This window comes from Gracilinanus agilis, chromosome 2 (genome assembly GCF_016433145.1).
Source record: "Gracilinanus agilis isolate LMUSP501 chromosome 2, AgileGrace, whole genome shotgun sequence".
Lineage (NCBI taxonomy): Eukaryota > Metazoa > Chordata > Mammalia > Didelphimorphia > Didelphidae > Gracilinanus > Gracilinanus agilis.
The window spans coordinates 338,717,753-338,735,124 of NC_058131.1; the positions used below are offsets into that span (position 1 = coordinate 338,717,753).

General features: G+C 37.1%; 2 protein-coding genes across 3 annotated transcripts in view; one reads left to right on the forward strand and one right to left on the reverse strand.

The window, feature by feature from the left end:
* Positions 1 to 7,997, forward strand: part of RBL1 (RB transcriptional corepressor like 1) — a 76,391-nt gene extending 68,394 nt beyond the window's left edge. The window contains exon 23 of the mRNA XM_044664318.1: positions 7,981 to 7,997. The gene's annotated coding sequence lies outside the window, so the exon portion shown is untranslated. The remainder of the gene's footprint in view (positions 1 to 7,980) is intronic.
* RALGAPB (Ral GTPase activating protein non-catalytic subunit beta) overlaps positions 3,644 to 17,372 on the reverse strand; it is a 77,979-nt gene continuing 64,250 nt past the window's right edge. For both annotated transcript variants that reach the window (XM_044664316.1, XM_044664314.1), the window contains exons 23-29: positions 13,952 to 14,117; positions 13,037 to 13,159; positions 10,302 to 10,438; positions 9,673 to 9,781; positions 6,761 to 6,839; positions 5,499 to 5,647; positions 3,644 to 4,803 (exon numbers count right to left, since the gene is read on the reverse strand). In XM_044664316.1, the coding sequence (XP_044520251.1) occupies positions 4,610 to 4,803; positions 5,499 to 5,647; positions 6,761 to 6,839; positions 9,673 to 9,781; positions 10,302 to 10,438; positions 13,037 to 13,159; positions 13,952 to 14,117 (957 nt within the window). In that variant the 3' untranslated portion in view covers positions 3,644 to 4,609. The remainder of the gene's footprint in view (positions 4,804 to 5,498; positions 5,648 to 6,760; positions 6,840 to 9,672; positions 9,782 to 10,301; positions 10,439 to 13,036; positions 13,160 to 13,951; positions 14,118 to 17,372) is intronic.

The following is a 17,372-nucleotide window of genomic DNA, read 5'->3' on the forward strand; positions in this document are numbered from 1 at the left end:
CACTTTAGTGGCTCAGAACTGCCCTCTTTCCTTCTATCCAGACCTAAAATCAGTTCAATAGGCAATTTCCTATTCTAGAACTCAAATATAACTCATCCTGGGCCATCTAAACAAGTGGTTCTCACCTTTTTGGGACACGACACTCATTTGTGCTAAAATGGTATGGGATTCATATTTTTAAACATAAAGGTCAATTAAGGGGGAGGTGGATCAGTGGATTGATTGAGATCCAGGTCTTGAGATGGGAGGTCCTGGGTTCTAATTTGACTCAAGGAACTTTCTAGCTTAACCCCAGTAGCCTAGCCTTTACCACTCTTCTGCCTCAGAATCATTACACAGTATCAATTCTAAGACAGAAAGCAAAGGTTAAAAAAAAAAGGTAAATTAAAGGTGAATTATTTTGAGAACTCCATGATACTCTACTATGGATAGCACAAAAACCTGGCTGTGGAATTCCAGTTCTTCAAGGGGGTTGCCCACAAATCCCGCTTAAAGTGAACAAAAATGAGCTCAAAACGCTTCTGTGCACACCGAGTCCAAGCAAGGAATGTAAAGAGTTCAGTTGGAAGGATCGAACCTCTAACCAAAAGCACACAGAGCATTAGATAAGAATCTCCTTAAAATTTAATTGACTAAATGTGTTACATTCAATATTCCATGTGTTTCTTCTGGACAAATCGGCATAAATACAAACAAGCTTCTGTGCCTTCTCTAACAAAGAGATAAAATACTAGAGAGGAGGAAACAGAGTTCACATCTTCATATTTACATGTTGTCTTTACTTTACAACTTAGTGCCAGAAATATTTACAGAAAATACAATAACAACAAAAAGATCATGTCTTGGCAACATACAGAAGTTCATACAAATTGTATTGTGATTTCAAGCGAATAATGGCTACTGCTCACTGTCAGCCACAACTACAAAGCCTGAGAAAGATGCCCTCCATTCACTTCTAGAGACAAGTCTTGAGATGTGGAATTTCAAACAACACCCTTTGTTAAAAACCATTTAATAAAGAAAATCAGTTTAGGGACACAATTTAAGAGAGCAAGTATTGTTTGTGAAGCAGATGTACCTATCTGCTGAGAAACTCAGTTTGACTCAATGTTCTACAAATATTATTTCCTAAGATTTGTCTTTGCAGCAGCTCTCTAAAGACAGAAAGCACTTGAGATGGTTTTAAATGCATAAAACAAAACTTTTAGGAAGATATAATCCAGTGCTTAAATGGGACTTAAAATTGTTTTTTTAAGTTCAATGGAAAAATTTAATCACCAGATAGGTACGTAGTGTGAAAAGCACAAAATTATATATTCTGCCATCCAGATCAGCTGTACTCACCATTCTGAGCAAAATGTAACCTTCCAATAATATTAAGTGATACAGATGCTTTTGGGTATTTGAAAAGCAGCAAGTACTTCCCAACAAGTGCAGAAGAGGTAACAGTTTGTGAAGGCCTCATATCCTGGCCAATCTATAGCCAACATTCATTATTTACCATTATTAACTACTGTGCATTTCTTGAAAGGGGATTGGTGGAGAAGATGGATGGACACAACTCCTCAGAATAGAAAATACTAAAAGGGGAGGAGAAAGAAAAACATTGCATAATTATACTGTCTACACGGGGGAAACGAGGATAATGGAGTGAATGGTATATGAAGGAAAGAGCAAATAAAATGGACCAATAGGATAAGTAGCCAAGAGAGATGTTAAAGCATGAGAAAACTGACCATCACTCATCCTTGTTCATTTTCAGAACTGCTAATAACAATGGAAGAAACCTGGCAGTTTATTCCAGAAGACATCATAACAGTAATTTACCTTCAGAAACGTGTGTGTACGTATGTTACACTGAAATGAAATTCTGTAACTTCTACCCTTTGTTCTGTAACACATTCATCCTCCACTGTAAGCCAAACAGCCCATTAGTTACCTGTAACAAAGTCACTTATGGTGACTAAATATATATTTGAGACAAATACATTATAGATGAAGTAAACTAAAGTAGCTTTTGATGTTCAAAAGTGGTTGCTGAGCATATGCAGAAAAATTCAGTTATATGGAAGAGTAAGACTTCTTATGTGGCAAGTGAGAACATGCACTGGCCATGCCATTTAATCAGTGGACTAAATATTCTTGTCATAGGCCATATTAACCAAAATGGTTTTTATATAGTAAAGACAGTGGGCAAGAGCAGCGATCATGTACTCAAACCAACACTGTGCAAACATCTAGGGATTCCGATGGACACTTCCCCAGTGGCTGTGAGCAGTTACTTTGATCCCACCTCGAGGTCATGTAATGTGATCTAACACCGAGACCCCCAAAGGCCTAAGGCAGAATTTACTTCTATTTTTGCTCAAGATGTAGATTTTGGGCTTTTCAATTTTCAGGGATTAAAGGTCACTGAGCCCCACTATTTTCCTTCCACTAACAACATACAAAACTCCCATTTCACAAACATGGTGTCCTGCATGGCTTATTTGCTAGAGAGGGGACATTACACAGAAATGCCAGAAATGTTAGCAAGAGGGAAGTCAGGTCAGGAACATTTTCTTTTTTATGAATACAGATTTTCCTGACATCAACACTTTTGCTAAAATTAAGTTTTATTGAAGAATATTGGATAAGCACGACGTCAGTCAATGACTTTAAAATGTTAGGATTTCAAAAAGATGTCAGTCCTACAGTCTTCTTGACTGATTAAACTAAAAGGTAAGACTAGTTTTTCCTTGCAGTGTGCAAACCCTGATGCCCTGTAAGGTTTCACAGAAACAGTAATTTTATTTTCATGGTGGAACAAACTGATCACCTGTTTCCCCCATTACATTAGTAATTTGGAAATGTCTAATTCTAGTTTGGCTTGAAAGGAAAGAAACAGTCATTAGAATTTTATTATATTATTGGTGGGGGGAACAAGGTGAGTAGAAAGAAACAACCTGGATGTTAAAGACTTAAAAAAAAAAAAGGTCCTGAAGGGCAAACTTAGAAACAAAAGCTGTCAAATTCATATCTCTGCCTGCAGATGGCAAATCACATACTTTACTGAGGAAGATGATCTGGACCTGAGCAGGGGAAGGTAGGTGGGAAAAGCTAAAACATAAAACCAACTAGAACACAATATCTAATGACTGTGTTTCATGTAAAGGTGAAAAAATTCAGTGGAAAGAAGTATGATCAATTTTCTCTGACTCTAAATTGGTCATTTAAATACCTGAAAATAAAATAATCTTCAATAATAATAAAAGAAAGAAAAGAGGAGGAATACTGTCTTACAGCGCTAAGGGAATCACAACAAGAATATTTTAGCTCTTCCAAATAACCTTCACTGTGGGAAGAAAAGGAGAAGTCCAGCTGAAGGGGAATGCCTAAAATCACAGGAAGGATTTTAATTTGTAGCATGTCTTTAGATTAGCAAAGCTTAGAACACAGAATGAATGACAAACAGAAATACTTTCTTTAGGAACCCAATAATGTGGTTACTGATGCCAGGTACATTCCTGGGTAACAGGAAATCACTTTTTGCACTACAGTTGCATCAGTGCGATTTAGTTCAAACTTTCAAAATTCCTAATCACATGTTCTCAGTATACATTTTCCTGTTGGGTCCTGATATAAAGATAGATCTGAAGCCAAATCATTTTCAACAGTAGTTGTGAGCTGAAATTTATTGAAACCAACAAGTAATTTTGTAACATTTCAATTCTCCTTTCCCAGTGTTTTTACAAACACCTTTCTTCTTTCTGCTACACTGAACTGGGCACAGGTTGAGTGACTGCTTCATTGATTTTATGTAATTTTTCACTTGGTGTTTTTCTCCACTGCCAGGAATGTAGAAAGTAGGATCCCTACTCTGGATATGCTACTGATGGTTTCCTTCTGTGGTAACCAGTGGTTGTTCTTAGACAGATGTTCTGTAAAAATGAGTAGAATGAGGGTGACATGGACATATTTGTTATCTTTTCGATACATGAAAATGAATATTTGAAAGTCAGACTTAAAAAAAATCTGCACAAGAGATATGTATGGATTTTTCTTTCTGTAAAGCTGATGGTAGAATAAGAGGTTAGAATTCTTCTTGCTTTTCTCTCCAGCACAAGCAATTCTGGATTTGGGGAATCAGTCTTTGGAGATTCTAGGAGAGGAACCAATTTTGTACTGAACCTCCTGGAAAAGTGAGCTGTGTGAAATTATGTCCAAATGCTAGTTTATAACCCGTGTTATGCTATTCCCCCTCTCTCGATGAACGCATTTTATCAGAGCTGTTTACAGTTTCTCCCAAAATGTACTATTTAAGTAAAACTGTCACTTTAAAAAAGAAAGTTGTATTGGATAAAATTTATACCACCCCGCTGAGGGGTTTATGATTGTGTTTGGGAGACCTCCTCTCACCAGAAAGCAGAAAATCTTCTTAGGTAAGTTGTACTTATAATGGTGTCTCTTCTGTTTCGGTGATTGAAAGATAAGCTTTTCTTCTTCTTCTTCTTCTTCTTTTTTTTTTGGTGGTGATATTTTTTCCTCCAGTCAATACTAGTAACATTTCCATGGTTCCCTCTGGTAGCCACCAATTTCTGATCTAATCATTGTCTTTGGAGGACTGGTTTTAAGAATTGCAATTCTTGAGTCCAACCTCCTGGAAAAGTGAAGTATAAAATTCTGGCTCCAGCTGCTTATTTCTGTATTTATTCACAATATCTGCAATTTTCTGTTTTCGTCGCACATGGGGAGGATTGTAGGAATCACTTTCTAGCCTCTTTCTTCTACAAATGTTTATTACCGTCTGCCTCACTAAGAAACCTTAAAAACAAAAAGAATTTTTAAACAAATGTTAAAAATCAGTCATCTGTGTGTGCAATCGGTATTGAGTGAAAACATTACTTTTATTTTGTAAGCACCTTTGCAGGATTTAATTTTGTCTGTGCCATTTTCAGCCCTCTTAAGGCCAAATAAAGCACTTCTGAGACAAAATTCACTGAACAGAGAAACTAAAAAGGCTGTAATGAAATCAAAATATCTTCTCATTTTCCAGATCAAGCTCAAGGTGGGGTACAGCTGCTCTTTTTGAAGAGTTATATTTTACTTTCACTCAGAGTTTAAAAGCAAAGTTTAAACCCCTACTTTCACTTTACCTTGTCATTAGCAGTGGTAAAAAAATAATTACAGCTGTCAGTCCAGCATGCTCACTTTCTACTTTACAGTCTATAAAAAGGCAGTGAAAAGAATAATGAATTGGGGGGTGGGATGTCAGAAGACCTAAGACCAAGTTCTGGCTTTGACTTTTACCAAGTAACTAACTTTTGGAACCTTGAACAAGTCCTTTTCAAATTTCACAGGGTGTCTTGGATTGGCTTTTTCTTTGTAAGATAAGGGAATGGGGAAGACAGGAATAGTCTGAGTTGGTATTTCTGAGGCCCATAAGAACTTTAAAATGCTATGGGATCCCATAGTAAAATAACTCATCATTCCTTATCCTCAGTATTCAAAGACCTTACCAAGTGCTCTCCTGCTGACAATCATTCCATCTACCAGTGGGATGACCATGTTAAACTTTCCAGTAGCTCCTTGAATTTTTATTCTGAATAATCCAGTTTTTAGAGGATGGATGAAAATGACAGGAACTTCTTTTTCAACAGTGGTGGTTCTTAAAAAGGGAGAGAAGGAAAATAAACAAACAGACTTCTTAAACTGGAGAAAACATATGGGTGTTACTAGTAAGCTTAAAGAAAAGAGTTGATATCTTTCCATAATGATGGTAGCTGCTTACAGGCAGTGATTGGGAGAGGAGCAGAAGGCCCTGGCCTGCTGGAAACAACCTTCTATGACTTGCTGCCATTTCCAGTTTTTCCAGCTGGACAAAAAAGAACTGAGAGATTATCTTTAGAAGTATAAAAAAAGAATTGGGGGATGAGGGTTCACAAGGAATAAAGGAGGTTAGTCTTAAAGTTCTTCCATTAACACTGTAAGACAAAAAAAAAAAGTAGCTGGCCCTTCATGGGAATGAAGCAGATAGATAATTAGGTTTCAATAAACAACTGTAGTTTTAACTCCCCAACTGCTCAAGGGAAAGTGCAGCACCCAATATTGGGGAAACACAAAAGAAGCCACCTGGCAGGGAAGGTGCTCTCACTCTCAAGTGATGAAATATCTTGAGGGAGGAGGGGAAGGTGCTAAACACGAACTTCACGATATTTCATGGGGAGCATCTCCAGATATTAGATTCCCCATGAAAGAGTTTTTTGACTGTCAAAGTGGCCAGATATGTTCCTAATTTTCATGGGAAAAATGACATCTCAATGAAGGGGTACCTTACTTGGAAGAAAGCCTAAAAAAATGTGAACTCTAAAGAAAAACAAGGGGCAGTTATTTGTGGGACAGAAGGGATCTTCACTTGGTAGGGTTTCTTTCCTCTAAGTTTAAAATAGTCTGATTTACATTTAATTTATAGCAACATTTTCAAGATCACACCTATTAAATGTCGTCATGTTACCAATATTAGGTTCAAGATTTTTCTTGGCAGGACAGGTTAATTTTCTTCTCTCAGCAGGATGAGCCAGACTGATATGAAGTGAAGGGATTTGGACAAAACATACTTCCAAAGTAAAACCCCACCCCCGCAAAAGGATGACCTTTTACCCACATGATATCCAGATTTTGCCATTAACATAATTAGCACTCTCCCCTGCAAAGCACTGCAGCATGGGAGTGTTGGGAGGCAGAAGAAAGGAATGGTGCTCAGGGAGGGAGCAGGACCTACCTCAGAGAAGTGCTACTGTTTAAGGTCATTTCTACACCAGTGCTGATCTCTGACATCAGGTCAGAAAGGGGAAAGTTTTCTAGGAAAAAATCACCATTTGATCACAATTATGATTTTGCTACATATGTTTGCTTACTTGAAACTGAATAAAAATCAGCATGTTTTAACTTAGATTCTTAAACAACACACAGTAACAGAATGTATAAAACCTCAAACCAAACAATAAACCCTCTTGTGATTCTCCCAAAGCAAAGTCAAGATAGTTTTAATTCATGGCTTCAAATGGGATATTCAAGGCAGGAATATTGATGGGATAGTCTAATCTTTTGGGATCTCAAAGAGCAAGGAGCAAGATCTGCAAGGGTTAGGCAAACACAATTAAGTGACTTGGCCAGGGTAACACAATTAGGAAGTTATGTGGGACCAGAATTGAACCCAGATTCTCCTGACTCCAAGCCTACTGCTCTATCCATTGTCCTACCTAGCTAGCCCTTCAAAAAGCATCTTTTAAAATATTCCTTGGTGCCATGGTCTGAAATAGAACTGAGCTCAAGGGACCCAACATGCATCTGTTTAAATTCTTATGTGGTTTATATAATTCTAAAGAGAAAATCATCTACAGTTACAAATGAAAAAGGAAAAAACTCCCTAACCTTTTAAACTCTACCATGACTACTTGTTACAGTAAATTGAGACTTGTCTCCCAGCTATTATAAGAAGAGAGATTCATAAAAAGAGATCCCAGGAAAGGCTTATATATATAGATATATAGATATAGATATAGATATAGATATAGATATGTATGCAGATACAGTGAGGTAAGTAGAACTAAGAACAATGTACACACTGAGGACGATGTAAATGGAAAGAACACAACGAAACCAAACACTGTGTAATTATAATTACCAAGCTTGGCCCCAGAGAAGAGTTGAGAAAGTGAACCTGCCTCCCTTCACTGAAGAAGCTGGAGGGGCAGGGGAACAAAAAGGGTGTAGTCAGTCTTCCATACATTGTCGGATGGGGTGACTGCTGCTTGGTTATGTTAAATAGTTTTTTTCCTTTTTAATCTTTATTTCGAAGAAAAGTTCACTGGGAAGGTGAGGGAGCAAAAGGGATATATATGAAAATGAAGGTGATGTAAAAAACAAAAGGCATCAATTATTTTTAAAAAGGTTCCAGGAGATAAAGGTGGAAAAATTTTCCCCTTCTTTCTTTTATAGGGATATGAAGAACCGGGGAAGTATGCAGAGCAGCAGTTTTAGCTGAAGCATCAATTGTGGCAAGATGATCCTTAAAAAATTAAAAAGTTTGGTTCTCACATCACCTTAATTTCCAAATATAATCCTCTCTTATCTAGAGGGTCATCCCTTATAATGAAGAAAAAAAGAGAAAAAAGTTCATTAAAACTTACCAACACATTAACCTAACATGTCAGAGTAAGTAACTTTAGACACCCTAAAAAGTTTTCGCCTCTACAAAGAAAGGGAAAAGGATATTTTTCTCATCTCTCCTTGAGGGGCAAGCTTGATTGTTATTAATTACACAGTATTCAGTTTGATTTTTTCTCCCCTTTCATTTTACATGAATATACTACATATACATATCGTTTTCCTGATTCTGCTTACTTCACTTTGTATCAGTTCAAATAAAAAAAAATCTTCCCAAGCTTCTTTGTATTCTTCATATTCATCTTTTTTTATGGCAGCATAATAATTCCTATTACATTCTTGGATTAATAAATAGCAGTGTAACGAGCACTTTAAGTCTGGTCAAGTGTCTTGTATGTGTTCATTATTTGAACCTCACAGCTCTGTGCAGCAGGTGTTATTATTATCCTCATTTAACAAATGAGGAATAGAGGTGTAGAGGTCAAATGACTTGTCTGGAGACACATGCTAGCAGGGGTCTGAGGGAACACTCTAGTCTCTACACCACCTAGTTGGCACTATAAATATGAAAAATGATAAAGGCTGGTATAAATATATAAATTAGTATTTTAATTAAAGCCATGCTGATAGATAAAATCATTAGACCACGCGCTTGTAAGCATTCAAAACTGCTGCCTCCATTTTGTCTCCTGTTTCCTGGCCATGGCCTACTCGCAAAAGAGAGCACTCCCTCCTAACCCACGAGATTTAAGCTCTCCCCTGCGTCAAGACGTCGGGAGACGGAAATCAGTTGGACCATGTTGGATCACGGGAAATGTAGTTTTATACATTTCCCAAATTTCACTTTTTACAGCACTAATTATGAATCATAATTTGTTCAGTTATTCCCTACTCAACTGGTATCTGATTTCTAGTTCTTTGTTGTTATATGAGGTGTTTTTACAAGTATTTTGATGTCTATAAGATTTTTCATTCTAATGTTGACTTCCTTGAAAGGAATGTTTCATAGGGGCATCTCTGAGTGAAAGAGTGTGTATGGATACTTTAGTGACTTTATTAGCATAATTCTGAATCACTTTCCAGAAAGATTAGATCATTTCACAAGATCCACCAACAATGTATTAGTGTACTTGCCTTTCCTATAACCACTCTAATATGATTTTCCATTTTTTGGATATTTTTATGGCATATATCTTTAAATCTTCTATTTCCTTGATATTTTATGGCATATGTCTTTAAATCTTCTGACTTCAAGGAAACATCTATATTCTCCCTCCATCACACACAACCCTGTGCAATTTTAGTAGACAATTTGGTATATTGCTCCAAATCCTTTGACATCAGCTCTGGGAGGGCTGGCCCACCCTGCTCTGAGCCTCTCCCAGCTGGCACATCATCAGGAAGCATTGGAAGAGTGCTTTAACAGAAGCTTTTAAAGCATATAACCAAAAAATTCCCTAAATCATTATTATTGATATTATATTGTTACATTTAGAAGTACAAAGAAAAATCTCATACTCTTACCTATATCATCATAACGTTCAACCCAGACAACAGAGACCTTGGTCTCAGGTCCTAATGGTGGAAGAGTCCGGCCCTGAGGCAACTTCTTTAGGCGGGAAGTAGGGCTTAACTTTAAGTGGGAGAAAAGAAAATGAATTTCAAAGGAATTTACCCCTTGATTAACTGGTAAAGTACAATCACACAGTGATCCATTTATTAATGGGACCTATTCATGTTAATATTCATTCTTCTTTGTGCAGAAGACTGTGCTGAATGCTTAGGATTTAGTTAAAATGTGGTTCCTACACTTATGAAGCCTAGAGTCTATTAGGAAGAGGTGACATAAATACAGATATGAACTCTATAATGAAGTAATACATAAATACATTAGAGAGATTTAAATATAAAGGCTCCCACTCAAGGCATAATTAGGAGAGGGCCGAATGTACTCATAAGCAAATATATGATTACTCTTATGCATAAAACACTTATAGTGCTGTAAACCATGAAGGAAAATGTATGCTATAGAATGAAGACAGGGAAGTATGAGGGATTTGATAAAAAGGATAGTGCCACCACATTAATTATAATTCCACAAGTGCTTATGCTTCCCTAAAAGTATTTGAAAATACATTAATACATTGCTTTACCTTCTGTGAGGAATTAAGATTGTCTGTATGATTAGGGAAAAGTTCAAGTGTAAGTGCTGGCTGTTTGAGTATTCCAGGTAGAAGGTCCATATTTGAATCACTTTCTGGGTCTGAGATGTTGCTTTCCAGTGAATCAGCTGTGAAATATAACAATAACAATAATAAGATAAATCTGTTCATTTCTTGAAAGAAAAGAGTTAAGAATTACCTCTGCCAATGACTACATGAACTTAACCTCCCCCAAGACAATATCTTTAAAAATGCCCATTTATTCATTATTTTTGGAAAATATTTTAAATGGGTCTGTAGAAGAGGAAGCTCAGAATTTCAATAAAATGCAAGCTTCTCAAAAGCTGAGACTGTTTAGTTTTTATGTCCTTTTCTCCTCAGTGCCTAGCATAGTTTCCTGCACATTACTGGTAGGCATTTAGTAAAGTATTGAATTGAAAAGAAAACCCAAAATCTTATTTCAAAAACTTTACTGTTTAAATGTTCACTATAAAATATCAGATATATTCAGAAATGCTAGGCTAACACACTGATATCCATATAATTCTACAATATGTGAATATGAATTCAATAAATTCACATTTAATGAGGAGCTCCACTATGCCAGGTAACTATGCTAGGAGACGAACACAAAAGTGTGTGACCCAGAATTTTAACAGTTGGAAGGACCCTCGTCATTTTGTCTTCAAGGAACAATCTGATGGGACAATGAGGCTAACATAGGAAATGATCAGGTAAATGTAATGACCAGATAAATGTGAGACAAAATCTAATAATTATAATAATGGTTTAAGCTTTATAAATTTCTTTATACATCATCTCATTTAATTCTCACAGCAACCCTTTCAGGTAGGCCAAGAAGACACTTCCATTTTAAGAGGAGAAAACTAAGGCATACAAGGCAGATGGCTTGTCCAAGGGCACCTTGTTTAGTAAGTGGCAGAGGGTAGAGTTTGAATCCTAGGCTTCTGACCCCAAATCCAGTGTTCTTTTTATCTCTTCTTTTCTCCCTCTATACTCTCTCACTTGATGATTTTATCAGTTCCCATGTAGTCAATTATCAATGCTAATACAGTTTTGGCCATGTCACCTTTTTCCTTCCTTAAATTCCAGTGGTGCCTTATTACCTCTAGGATCAAATATAAAATCTTCTGGCATCTAAAACCCTTCATAATGCATTTTTATACCTCATAATACCCTTTCCCCACATTCTCTTCAATCCAGTGACATAGGCTTCCTTGTTGTTCTCCTAACAAGGCCCATCATCTTCCAACATGGGACATTTTTTTTTCTGTCTGTCTCCCATGCCTGGAATGCTCTCCCTCTTCATCTCTATCTCCTGGCTCCCTGGATTACTTCAGTTCCCAGCTAAAATTCCACCGTCCACGAGAGGCCTTTTCCAATTTCCCTTAATTCTAGTGACTTCTTCCAGTTGACTATTTCCAATCCATCCTGTATATAGGTTTTATTATATATTAAACATAATTATTTACATGCTCCCAATTCAACTGTGAACTCTCTGAAGGAATGTTTTGCTTTTCTTTATATCCTCAGTACATGGCACACTGTAGAAACCTACTATCAATTCAAAAGCATTTATTAAGCATCTACCCAAGGCAAAAAAATGAAAGTGCTCACACTCAAGAGCTTCCAACCTAGCTAGATAAAATCAGTATGTTATAAATATAGAAATACATATAAGATACCAGACACTGAGAGGTGGGGGAGACAATACTATATGCTAGAAGGATCAGAAAAGACTTCATAAGAAAGGCAGTACTTGAGCCAAAACTTTGAAGGAAATCAGAGATCCTAAAGGATAGAGGCAAGGATGGAATGTGCTTCAGGCACTGAGTTCAGTCAGTACAAAGGCCAATATGCTAACTTGGAGAAGAAACAGCTTGGGGGTGATTCATAAAGTTAACCAGTCAATATTAAGCACTGATTAAGCATTTACTATGTGCCAACTGCTAATAGTCTCTGACCTCAAGGGGCTCACATTCTAATAAAGGGAGACAAAATGGAAATATATATATACAGAAGAGAGGGAAGTTAATTTTACTTCGGGAAGGGAAAGGCTTCCAGCAGAAGGCAGGGTTTGAGGTAGTTCCTGAAGAAAGCCGAGGAGGCAAAGGAGCTGAGGGGAGGTGAAGGAAGTACTGTGGAGACAGGAGTCAGCTGTGCAGTGGGACAGCAGAGGCCAGGCTGGGAAAAGATCTAATGAAGAAAAGGCAAAGAATTCAGCATCTCTTCTAAGGAAAAACCTGAGAAATAAGCATGACCTTATGAAGATGGAGATGGTGGATAAATCCACCAAGTAGAGAATGGGAAGTTTCTATTCCTAGAAATCATTAAGGACATTATAGAAGACACCTTTCCTAAAGGCCTAGGTTTTTCCAAGCCCCAAAACAAGGGATTAGAACAAAAAACTTTCTGAGCTCTCCATTAACTTGAAGAATGTATGTGGAAAATGTGTAATGGGCCTTCAAGTAAAATAATTAAAAATGAAAAAAAAAAGGACTGATCATAAGGAGTTACAAAAAGATACAGTTTATTTAGTCTGAGTTAGACAGGTAAGGGGTAAAAAACTTCTGATACACAGTAATTATAGTGATGGTTAATAAAAAACAATTTGGTTAAGAAGAAATTAATAGGAAACACAACTGCTTTAGATGTTAGACATACAGGAATGCACAGAAGCAGGAGAATACAGAAAAAGTTCTTACTTAAAGATTCCACAGGTGAAGGAACAACAAAAGCCACTTCTGTGAGGGCATCAGCATAATACAAGACCTTCTTCTGTCCATTGAAAATACTTGCTCCGGTATCTTCACATTGAACTATTTCCTCTAGGAACAAAAAACCAAGTATCGCTGTTATAAGGCATATACAAGTTCAGCAGAATGCCAACAATCTAGGTTCATAACATCTGATATAGTCACTAAAACAAAATAAATCAGCATTATTATATAGTGGAGAAAGAGAAGTCTATTCATTACCAATTTTTGTGTCAGAACATAGTATAAATACTATAGAAAAGGGTCTCTTTTCAATTATAAAACCTAAATTATTAGCTTCTGTAACAACTTTCTCATTTGGTAACTAACCCCTAGTTAGTAGAGCCTTTACTCCAACAGCTGGAGGGAGGTAAGGGGACAGAAGTATTAACTAAATTATTAAAAGATATACTTGTTGTTTTACTGGAGAGGAAGGAAGGAGAGAAAGAGAGAGCAAGAAAGGAAAGAGGGAGAAAGGAAGGAAGGGAAAGAAGGAAGGAGACAGCCTGGAAAGAAGGAAAGGAAAGAAGGAAGGAAGGAAAGAAAAGAAAGAGGGAAGAAGGAAAGTACCAGATTCTAGGGGCCAGGGTTAATATTTTGAAACATATGTCTGTACATGCTATATTCTCTTGCTATTATTATTTTCAATAGATAAGCAACATTTCTCGGTTCCATTCCCCACCCCACCCCTGGCAGGTATATTGAAAATTTAGCAAAGAAAATTGAAATGTTTATGCAATTCTTATAATAGAAGTTAGGTAGAATACAGGAAATATGAGATAATTACTACTAAGTTTTAATTTAAAAAGGCAATTTGCCTCAAAATTTTAATTTTTTTTTAGTCAAATAATATGAAGTTTTTACCTTGTTCAGGTACATCTGTATCATTGTAACTGTTAATAGGCCAACTTGTTGAAATATGTCCGGTCCAACCAGGGTGTTTGCCTATATCCACTGACCAGCCAAGAGACAATAAAAATTCTAAGAAATGTGGCTGAACATTTTTGGAAGACTCAGCATTCTTCAGAATCTGAAACACATACCAGGTACAGAAATAGTAATAGAAGAAAGCAATTAAATAAGTCTGAATTAAAAAACAATTTTGATAAATTTTTAAAAGTGTACAGTAACTTAAAAGTTTATAGCAGTTCATAACTGTAGAAGTAAATGGTCCTAAATCTCTTTCCTTATTTTGAGAAGAACAGTTTTGAAGTAGCAATATGTGAAAACCCTTTTCCATAATATTTGTACCATGCAAATCAGAGGCAACCTTAAGTTTTTCCCCCCATTATCTTTAGTTGCCCAACAAACCAAAGAAGTTAGATCTGATGACAAGATGGGTTAATAAACTATCCTTGTGACTCACTTCAGGAATTCTGATTGGTTTATAAGAATCAAGGAATTATTAATTCAGAACAAAAGGTGGGAAGAATATACTGCATGAGTTGTGAGTTCATATTTATTAAAACAAAGACTTTTTACTTCTTGAGTATCCTCAAAATTTTAAAAATTCAAAAAAGCCTTGCAATAAACTAAACAATTGAAATTCCACAAGAGGTGAGTCATTAGGGCCACAGATATTAGTATAAATTAGCAAATTAATTTTTAAAAAAATCTTTCATTTTTTAAATATGGAAATATATTTTGCAGGGTAATACATGTACAACTCAGACTGAATTGCTTGCCAGCTCTGGAAGAAGGGAGGGAGACAATTTGGATCATATAACTTTGGAAAACTTATGTGGAAATTTTGTTATTGAAATAAAAAACCCTTTCATCTTGTTTACTTTCTTATCAACAACTTAATTTCTGTGAATCCCATCCCTGTGCTATTTATTCTCAGCAAAATTTTGTCTTTTATGTTATTTCCTCTATAATTTGCCAAGGACACAATCTTTTCTTTCACCTATCTCTTAATCCTAACGTTTAAAAAATTCTTCTATGTTCTCCTTGAGTTCTTTCTTCCAAACTGCATTTCATGTTTTGGCCTCTACCACCTCTATTTCCTGAATCGGATCCCTCCAAACCTTTAATATTGCTTTATACTCCAGGCTTGGTAATCTGGTCTATTTCCTGCCTTAAAAATAAATGACCAGTTTTCCGGGTTAAGATGGCGGCAGAGTAAGAAGCAGCTCTAAACCTCTCCTGACCGAAACACACAAAACTCCTCAAGGGGACATAAAAACAAGTCCAGACGAACGGAGGAACCCCACAACAGGGCACAGCGTGGAAGGTACGTGGAATCGAGACATTTCCAAGCTAAAAAGGGCTCTCACTCAAGTGCGAGCTGAGCAACCGCCCCACCCCCACCCCCTCCACACTCACCTATAGCTCTGAACCCAGCTAAAAAGAAATAGAGCAAGCTTGGGGCACCCATCGAGTCATCAGCAGCTCCAGGACCTGTTCCTGAGAGCAGCAAGACTTAGGACCCCATTAAGTCAAGAACGCAGGCGAAATCTGAGCGCGCGTGCGCGGGAGCGGACGCTGGGAGCGGAGCTACGGCTGAGCAGAGGCGTGGGTGCCGGCTGAGCAGAGGCGTGGGCGTGGGTGGAGGCAAACACAACCAGGAACTAAAGCCTAAGTGGGGAACCAGTGCAGACGGGTATACGACTGTGGAAGTAGCTCCCTGAGACTTGTAAAGAAACCTCCTGCAGAGGTTCAAGCAAGGGAATCCACCAGGGGGCTTGACCTTGGAAAAAACTAGAACTCAGTCCTCAGGAGCCAATAGATCTCAGACAGACACTGAGAGCGAGGATAAACCTGAGAAGCTGCTGGGCTAATGATGGCTAATCAGTTACAGGAAATTCAGAAGAGAAAGAATAATAACAAAAAAAAGAAGTCTTTAACACTCGACAGCTTCTACACAGAGAAAATCCAGACAACCGAGCAAACAGAGGAGGAGAACAAACAACCATCCAGACCCTCCCCAAATAAGGAAGACTCCTCACAACCTATGGAAGAGTTCAAATCTGAGATTTTGAGGAAAATGGAAGAGATGTGGCAAGAAAATAACAGCTTAAAAGGTAGAATCTTGCAACTGGAAAGCGAGGCTCAGAAACCAAATGAACTGATAAGCAAATTGAACACAAGAAATGACCAGATTGAAAAGGAATACCAGAAGATTATGGCTGAAAACAAGAAGATTATGGCCGAAAACCAAAAGATTATGGCCGATTACCAGAAGATTATGGCCGAAAATCAATCCCTAAAGGCTAGAATTGAGCAAGTAGAAACTAATGATCTCTCAAGACAACAAGAACAAATAAAACAAAGCCAAAAGACTGAAAAAATAGAAGGAAACATGAAATATCTCAATGAGAGAGTGACAGACCAAGAAAACCGGTCTAGAAGAGACAATTTGAGAATAATTGGTCTTCCAGAAAAACCAGAAATTAATAAAAACCTGGACTCTATACTAACAGAAATAATTCAGCAAAATTGCCCTGAAGTCATACAACAAGAGGGCAATATAGACATTGAAAGGATTCATAGAACACCTGCGGCATTCGATCAAGAAAGGAAAACACCAAGAAACATCATTGCAAAATTCAAGAGTTTCCAAGCAAAAGAAAAAATCTTACAAGAAGCCAGAAAGAAACAATTCAAATATCAAGGAGCACCAATCAGGATCACACAGGATCTGGCAGCCTCAACACTAAAAGACCGCAAGGCGTGGAATACAATATTCAGAAAGGCAAGAGAGCTGGGCCTGCAACCACGGATCAACTACCCATCAAAATTGACTATATATTTCCAAGGGAAAGTATGGGCATTCAACAAAATTGAAGAATTCCAGGTATTTGCACAGAAAAGACCGGGGCTAAATGGAAAGTTTGATATCCAACCACAAAAATCGAGAGAAACCTGAAAAGGTAAATAAGATACAGAGGGGAAAGAAAGAAAACTTATAATTTTTAAATTTGCCTTTTTAAGGGCCTCAGTGAGATCTAATTATCTGTATTCCTTTGTAGAGAAATATTATGTATAATTCTCTGTAGTGAACTCTATTCACTATTATAATATTCACTATTATAGTAATCAGAAGAATAATTAACAGGGTGAGGGTGGAACACTAAATAATCTAAGATGGCATGGGGGATGGGGAAAAGGGGGAGAATAGCAGGGGTCACCAAGAGAAACTTGAGCGAATAAGAAAATAGAATATTCTATTACACACAAAGAGGGCATGGGAGAGAGAGGGGACAAATACTATTATAAGAAGGAGAGGAAGAGAGCATAAAGAGGTAATAATCAAACCTTACTCTCAGTGTAATCAACCCGGAGA